The sequence below is a fragment of the Oreochromis aureus genome, linkage group 7 (genome assembly GCF_013358895.1).
Source record: "Oreochromis aureus strain Israel breed Guangdong linkage group 7, ZZ_aureus, whole genome shotgun sequence".
Lineage (NCBI taxonomy): Eukaryota > Metazoa > Chordata > Actinopteri > Cichliformes > Cichlidae > Oreochromis > Oreochromis aureus.
Window position 1 is genome coordinate 38,783,174 of NC_052948.1, and position 8,002 is coordinate 38,791,175.

At 40.9% G+C, this 8,002-nt stretch overlaps 2 protein-coding genes across 2 annotated transcripts; one reads left to right on the plus strand and one right to left on the minus strand.

Annotated features, from left to right (window-relative positions):
* Positions 1-618: 618 nt before the first annotated feature.
* On the plus strand, positions 619-3,882 carry LOC116324979 (SOSS complex subunit C). The gene is made up of 4 exons (XM_031745779.2): positions 619-953; positions 1,397-1,493; positions 2,539-2,626; positions 3,449-3,882. Exons 1-4 carry the CDS (start codon positions 929-931, stop codon positions 3,545-3,547), a joined length of 309 nt encoding a protein of 102 aa, XP_031601639.1. The 5' UTR covers positions 619-928; the 3' UTR covers positions 3,548-3,882.
* Positions 3,883-3,964: 82 nt separating this feature from the next.
* LOC116324978 lies at positions 3,965-7,553 on the minus strand. Its single transcript, XM_031745778.2, has 6 exons — positions 7,242-7,553; positions 6,034-6,343; positions 5,209-5,647; positions 4,947-5,126; positions 4,642-4,833; positions 3,965-4,560 (listed from the first exon to the last, which is right to left on the minus strand). The coding sequence occupies exons 2-6, from the start codon at positions 6,334-6,336 to the stop codon at positions 4,253-4,255; spliced, it is 1,422 nt and encodes a 473-aa protein (XP_031601638.1). The 5' UTR covers positions 6,337-6,343; positions 7,242-7,553; the 3' UTR covers positions 3,965-4,252.
* Positions 7,554-8,002: the final 449 nt, after the last annotated feature.

Below are 8,002 nucleotides of genomic sequence, written 5' to 3' on the forward strand. Positions count from 1 at the left end.
AAGCTAAATCAAAATTTTAAATTTTATTATATCATAATTGCAGGTTATTCAGATTTCAGGTTATGTCAAATTTTTAAGTTATATGCCTCGCAATTTTGAGAACAAATAGCTAAAAATGTATTTACTTATTTATTCTAAAACATGCTGAGAAGTGGACTTTTCATGGAGCCGATTGCAGTCTTTTTCAAGTTGTTTGAAAGTCATCTTAACCTTGAAATTCAGTTTTTAAGGTTAAGATGGTTTTACTGGTATAAAAATCACTCTTTTTTTTTAAATGAGTAAAATGTGTTATTAAATTTATTTTTTTTATCACTGTTTATATTAATGATTTTATTTTGTCTTGTATTTATTTTGTTTTACTTTTTTAAAATGTCTCTATCTTCTCTATCTTTCTTTGGTGTAATTAGAAAAACCAGCCATCACTGACCAACCTCTTGGTCAGTCATGTGTGTTCTTTCCATTCAGTTCAGCTCTTTGATGTTATTTATTTACTTTTATACATGGTGTTATTTTTGTAAAATTGTAAATGAGGACCAAGTTTTGTTGTTGTTGTTGTTTTTTCCTGAATAAAAGACAGAGTGGGTCCTCTTTCATTTACAATCTTTTGTAATTGTGAAACCGGTACACGCGTTTAAGAAACAAAAATGCGGTGAAGCACGGGCACACAGTCGAGAGTTTGATCGTTGTTTTAAGCTTTCAGGTACTGTTACAGAAACACTTGCTGAGGTGTCCATCACCAAGTCCTCCTGTGTGATCTATTCGGTCTAACTTTAACTTACATTAATCACCGCTGAGGACTTTTACCGATGTCCAGTTTCCAGTAGCGTCGAAACAGTCGCAGCGGGAAGGAAACACCAAGCATTTGACCGTTAATATAACCTGTTTGGGGTTTTTTGGTATCCACTATTGACCTCTCTGGCTCTCTGAGATGACTACTAATCCTCCAGGACAAGGTAATTCATTTGTTTTGGGTCATTTATGTTCTTTTTAAACTGCTGCTGAATACAGGGAAGTAGCTACCAGCTCTGGGTGCCCTGAAACAGTCCCCTCATCCCAAATGAGGGAGGGTAGGGCAAGAACCTCCACCATCACAAGAATCATTTTTATTGTGTTTTCTAGTAAATCTAGTTATAAGTAAGACCCTAAAAACTTGCACTGAACCCTACCGCTGCTCTAAGCTTAGTGTTAACTGGTAAATAATCGTAAACACTGTTTAGCTAAATCTTTTTGTGCGTTTATTCATAATTAAATTTTATATTTTTTTGTATTCATAATAATTTCATAATTTTATTTACTTTATTTTAATTTAATTGTAATTACCCAAAAAAGTGGCAATTTTTAGTTGTCCCTTACTCTTTTTCCTTTTCTTTTTTTTGGGGGGGGGGGGATAATACAGCCTTCCCAAACAAGACCCGGGTGGCTATATTGGCAGAGCTGGAAAAGGAAAGGAGGCGACTGATGCAGAGTCAGTCCATGAATACTCCTGGAGCCAGGTAGGTAGTATAGCATAGTCCAAGTGACAGAAGGACTTTATACTATTTTTTTTGGGGGGGGGGGGGCCCTGATCTGATGTCCTCGTGTTGTCATTGTTCCTACAACATCATAATTACTGTTGCTCTTGGACTATCAACTACAACAGTAATGCAAGAACACGAAAGAAGTCGTCCAAGGACAGGACACACATGCAAGTTATGAAGGTAACTTGGTTCTGTGAATTCCCAGAATCAAGTTGGATACGTCTCCTTGCACTGCATGCAGGTTGAGATCTTATGTAAACAAAGTCACATGCGTGACATGTAGGCTACCTCCATGTGTTTGCTATAAATACCATGTTATAGCCTACATCCAGTCTCTAGGCAGCTTTTTGACCCGAGATGTTCTGAGTGACCAACATGACTGTCAGTTTCCTGGGAATTCACAGAATCATAGTTACCTCTTTCAGTTTAATTCCTACCTCTCTGCCAGTAGCATTAAACAAGGTGGATGGCTTGTACCTGCAGTGCAATAAGGAACAACAGCTGGACACTGCTGTACAGATTTCCCCTGGTGAAACATGTTTCATTGCCATCCAAGATGTGGAGACACTCCTGACAAATGTAGCAAATAACATCTGAGGGAACAGCTGCGCTGGCCACTTTATACTCTTATTTTATTGTAAACTGTCCAGTGGGAAAGTCGATTTTTTGGGACATAGCTTTTCCCCTGTTCTTTCAGTTATAACATATAAAGAGATGCTCCGAGTGTGTAAAGCTGTGTGCTGCTTCAATTAGAGTCATCAAATCCTGAAGCCTAAACTTTAATGCCCTCATTATTATGACAGGGTGCCAGTTGCCCTTTTCTTCTCTAATGTTATGACTTCAAAACAACATGACTGGACATTTGCAGTGATGTTCCTGGAACAATAATTATGATGATGTTAGAACACCAACATATAACCTGTCATTAGTCAGGCTTAAAGGGCCGAGTTCAGGCAGAACAGAAAAGACTTTGGTAAATTTCACATGCTTCCATGCCATCTTTTTCCCTCCAACACTGTAGCATCTCGCTGGCCCGGCCCAGTGTTAAGGACTTCAGGGACAACGCAGAACAGCAGCACATCGCTGCGCAGCAGAAAGCTGCCTTGCAGGTAAGACACCAGAAACGCTACTAGAAGCACAACCACGTTCAATAATAATTAAATAAACCAACCCCGTGAACCCTGTGGTTTTCCCTCCTCATTATGTATCTTACACTGATTACAACCGATCCTACACAGCATAGATTAGAAGAGCCTTTTGAAAGGAGCCCGACCAATACTGGATTTTTCTTTTTTTGGTGGTGATGGTGCCGGCAGGTGGGGTGGGGGGGCAGTGAGGTCATTGATGTTCCAGTCATTTATTTTACAAGTTTACTGCTTGACTCCACATCACTGTGTCCTCAGCTGTGATTACAGTCTGTTTTGGTGCTGAGAGTGTCAGAGCTAATCTGCTGGACAAACAAATGCCAGATCCCACATCTGTGATCTGAAATCCCAAATATTTTTACTAAGTGCTGGTGAATTAATCATTGGTTCAGGCATGCTGTCTTGAAGCTCCATGAGAGATCTGAGGGCAGCATTTCTTGTAAATTACAGTTGAAACCAGCTGAGTATCACTTAGCAGTGTAGATTAGAGGCTTCAAGGCAACTGTATTTAAAAATGAGCTGCATTTAATCCTCCTTCTATATCATTAACAGTGGGAAATAACTATGATTTGATCAGGCTGTCAATATAAATTCAACCTCAACAAGCTAACTGATGAAAAAGAATAATTGAAAGCACAGATTCTTAATGTCATGCTGGTGTGATTGCATGTTTGGGTGGCCCTCTGCTGTCTTAAGCCTGTAGTTGGCTTTATTAAGCAGTAAATATGTTGTTCAGGAAGTTCTCCTACAGCTACAACACCAACACCTTTATTTCTTTTCTTGCAGCATGCGCATGCACATTCTTCAGGCTTCTTCATCACTCAGGACTCCTCATTTGGAAACCTCATCCTCCCAGTTCTTCCACGCCTGGAGCCCGAGTCATGACGTTTTACCCCCAATCTACCCTCCGGTGTGAGAGGCGCAGCTTTGGAACAACCCGGGTGCACACCAGAGCCACGTCTCTCATCTTGGACAGCTGTTTGTGATGTCGTAAATGACCTCAGGGGAGTGTTAAATGACCTCTTTTATATTTTCATGACTAAGAAAGCTGGCTGCTGATTTTAGAAAACCTGCACAAAGGATCAGAAGACTGTTCTACATGGCCGTGAAACATTGCAGTAAAGGTTATATTTCAGCTGCTTTCATTCTGCTGTGGATAATAAAAATGTTGCATACATTAAAGACGATAACAGGAGTGCTTCTGGACTCCAGTACACTCACTGATGTTCTTTGAGGGTGAAAGATATCAATTTAATAAATGGAGGAAAAAAAATATTTTTAGTGGTTTATTGTAAAACAGCCATAAGAAACACATTTTTTAGAAACTGATGAATTCTGAGCAGCTGAATCTGCCGTGAAAAACAAGTGTTAGTTTCACGCTTCTGTTGCATAACCACACAAGAAAAAAATCCACTAGACAGGAAGCACCCATGATGGCTGGAATACAATCGACATATGATTTGAAGTCAATTATGTTAAAAATCCTAAGGTGGTCTTTTTCTCTGATTTTTTTTCTCTATACATAAAGTATGCAGAGGTTTTATAGGCCTGTGCCTCAGTCAGGCAGAGCGGGCACCATACATGAAACTGTTACTTTGACACAATGGGCAATAGTTCTCCTTTCGATTTCATTGTTTTGATCTTGGCCTTAATGGTGTCGTCCATCGCCTGTCGGCAGCGGTGGGCGTAGTGTGCCAGCGTCTCCTCCTTCTCATCCCACGGTGCCAGTGCGTGAAAAACCTCTGGAGCAGCCAGGCTGAGCTCTGCTATGGCCGCCGTGCGAGAGATTGTGTTACGGTCCACACCGATGCGGTCAAACGCCACCTTCATGGAGACGCTGCGGCGAAACTCCTGGAGGGCAGCCATGTAGCGTGCTATCACACCCACCACGTTTTTCACTACCAATAAAAACAAAAGCAATGTTTAGTACAGTGAGTACGCTGTGACACATTTATCAGAGTGTGTCTATGTGTCCTTACTCCTGACTCGAGTGTTTTCTCCATCCCGGCTCCTCTTGCTCTTTGGGGTCCGATGGCGCTCCAGAGGTTGAAGCTCCACTTCCTCAAATGAGTCGAACAGCGTTGGCGAATCAAACCTGCATACATCATCAGAGGACGCCATGTGTGAGCTTTCAGGTTCCACCTGAGTGGAACAACGAGGCCACCTCTTCTCTAGAAGAAAGAAACAGAAGGATGAGGACTGAAGATTTTAAGAAACCAACTAATTCTAGTTCAGTGGACATGATTTTTGTGTAAAGTTACAAACGGCAGATTTGTGAGCTTACCGGGGCGCAGTTTGTCCTGCAGGAAGTCGCAGATGAGTTCAGCTTTCTTTGTGAGTTCATGTTGCAGCAGCTCCTTGTCCTGCTTCAAATTGGAGATCATCTCTGTCATTTGTTGGTTTCGGCTGCGTTCCGCAACGAGTAACGCTCGCAGCTTCTCCAGCTCACTCTCGTCTTCTTCAGCTTTACAGTCACAGAAAAAAATACAAACAAACACACGTTAAGTTTTGTTCCCCTGAAGGCATAAAAACATGCGAGCTGGTACCTGTGTTCTTCTCTGTAGTCTCTGTGCAGCTGCCTCCTCCTAGTACCTCCATCTCTGGGTCCATTGATCCCTCACACCCCACATGTCGTCCATGCTGGGGCTGACAGCAAGATGAAAGAGCCTTTTTTGGCCACAGTGTTTGTGTGATTTGAGAGTATGTGTTTGGTGCCTGATAAGTCTGTAAAACACAGACTGGGTGTGTCTCTGCGAGCCCAGTGTCATCGTCTTCTGGTGGGGCGGATTCCTGTTTGACCTTCTTTGCAGCGATGGCTCCTCCCTGGGCCCCGCCTCTTTTCCTAGATGGCCGAGGCTCATAGTCGCCATCCTCATCTGTGGCTGATGAATCGCATGCAGCAATGTCAAAAAGCCGACTGCTGAACTCCTCGCCCCCTGATGCCGCTTCACTATAGGAGAGGTCACATGATGTTCTCGCTGCAATCTGAACATTTAGAAAGAGGTGATGTCCAACTTTACAACCTTATAATCCAGTACATAATTGTCTGTGGACTGTAACTTAAAGATGGCTTGTAGCCACATAGCTTCCAAGTTCCAAAAAGCAAATCCACCGTGAAAGTGATTTAAGAGTGCATTATTTCACTGCAAGAGTGCATCTTTCACCAAAAATTCAATACAAATGTAAGGCTGCAGGGATTTTCCAGTCTTGTCTGGGTTTAATCATATGTTGACAGACAAAGCATTAAAGGCTCATGAACCCACATGCTGATTTTACACTGGCCCTAAGCTCATGTGAATTTGTCAGTAACCCAATTCTTGGCACATTTGTGTCATTTCAGACAATACCAGCACCTCACATCTTTACCTCACCTTACTGTTTGGACGACCTCCAGCAAACCTCTCCTGGGCTTGTCTGGTATTGGGTGAGCCACCACAAGTGTTTGCATTTTCACCAAGAGGCCAGTGGTAGGCGTGTCCGGCCCCACAGCCCCACACAGCAATGGAGATGCTGCCACCGTGCAGACCAGATTCAGCTGTCAGCACATTGCTGTAGGAGCCACGGGTGACGTGCTGCAGGCTGGGGAGGAGGTTGCAGATGGTGCCGTGGCTGTGAGCCCAGCGGACGAGTTTACGCAGACTGTCAGAGGTGGTTTGAACCAGGCTGGACATCATAGGAAGTCTGAAAGAGAGCAAGAACACGGTGTTAGAAACACTTTAATATTATTTACTTGTATCTGTTGCTAATATCACTGGCATCATAGATAACGACTGCTTCCTTCAGTTGCTTTCCTCTTTCTTTCCTTTGCTGCTGATGCCACACGTTTTTTAAAAATTACTCTAGAAAATTCACATTTTCAGCCGGTGCAAGTCTTGATTTGATCTTGATTTTCAGCCATGTGTGACCTAAACTGAGTCCTACGAACAGCTTCAACTCTACAGCCTCCTCATATTAGAGGATTGAGATTTATGTTTCAGTTTTCTGCTTGACTTTTTTCAATTTTAGGGTTTTGTATGATGTTTCATGTCCTTGTATAAATTAAACTGGTGGTTTTTGTTGTTGTTGTTTAGATATTAGTTTTTAATGGGTTTAATTTCACTTCAGCAGAAACCTGATACTGATTTTTAATGCATGTTTACCACAAATGACCACATCTAATCTGTTAATGTTTTTCCCCTTTTCTCCTCTTTAAATTACCCTCAAAGAGGACTTGTTGCTTTGCAAGTCCTATCGTCCAACTGCTGTATACTACACCTTGTAACATGCAGCTGTTGCAATACTAAATCCCCTGATTCAGTTTACCATGGTACAGATTACAGTGACATATTTATGAAAGCAAAATTTTCCAATTCATAAAAATAAATCTTGCCAGTTACATGATGCCTAATTGTAGCTACAGCAAATGAACTATAAAAATTGGTGTCCTTCAGTTTCTTGTTAAAAACAACTTATATTTTATTTAAACTGGCATAAATCATCAATTTATCTTCCTCTCGATCAAATCTGTCCACGGACAAATCCTAATTTAACAGACACAGGAAAACAGAGCACCTACAGCACATACACGTCTCATAATTACCTTTAAAAAAATCTAAATTAAACCAGGTCCATGCAGTTTTCACATAATCTAACTGTCCTCTTTTATTCCGCAGCTGCCTGCAATAAGCCAAAGACTCTCGGGTCTTATGTGTTGACGCGAAACATGCTTGATAAAAAATAATAATAAAAAAAAAATGTCCAGCTTTTGTTTAATTATTATCTTCTTTGTCTGGCAGGTTTAATATGGCCAAAGTTGAATGAAAGGGTTGGTTTACTGCCAGCAAGTGGACGGGAGGATGAACTGTGCTCTGCTTTCAGTGGACGATGAAACAGTGACCTCTAGTGGGCAGAGGGAGAAAAGGATAAAAATAAAGTACTACAATATATATCCTGCACATGCCTATTATTTTTATTTTATTTTTGTTTTGATATAATTAATTTATGCTGAGTAAATTATAAGAAGATAAGAAATAAAATATCCCATTCACCCCTATAGATTGTAAGAAGTGTTAAAAAGCAACCAAAAAAAAAAAAATTTAATATTTGTTGGGTTGAAACATGTTTTTATGTATTTATATATATATGTTTATTTTTCTCCCTGAACCCAAATAAAAAGCTGTTCCACAGCAGCATAAGCAGCCAAACTACTTGTGCTATAACAAAAAAGTCTTCTCAGATTACAAATCAAGCGAACAGAAACTTTCAGGATGTCAAATTGATCTAAACACATCGTTCCTGCCCGGTGAAGCTGAAACATCCAGGAACTTGTTGCAGACTTTACTTTAGAACACAAACAATATT

Bases quoted from the DNA above. Each gene is read 5' to 3' on its own strand.
- LOC116324979 (XM_031745779.2), top strand. From the start codon at position 929: ATGACTACTAATCCTCCAGGACAAG. The intron at 954-1,396 runs GTAATTCATTTG...GGGATAATACAG, and splicing joins TACTAATCCTCCAGGACAAG to CCTTCCCAAACAAGACCCGG. The intron at 2,627-3,448 runs GTAAGACACCAG...CTTTTCTTGCAG, and splicing joins AGCAGAAAGCTGCCTTGCAG to CATGCGCATGCACATTCTTC.
- LOC116324978 (XM_031745778.2), bottom strand. From the start codon at position 6,336: ATGATGTCCAGCCTGGTTCAAACCACCTCTGACAGTCTGCGTAAACTC. The intron at 4,834-4,946 runs GTAAGCTCACAA...TCTTTCTTCTAG, and splicing joins GCAGGACAAACTGCGCCCCG to AGAAGAGGTGGCCTCGTTGT. The intron at 4,561-4,641 runs GTAAGGACACAT...TTTTATTGGTAG, and splicing joins AGAAAACACTCGAGTCAGGA to TGAAAAACGTGGTGGGTGTG.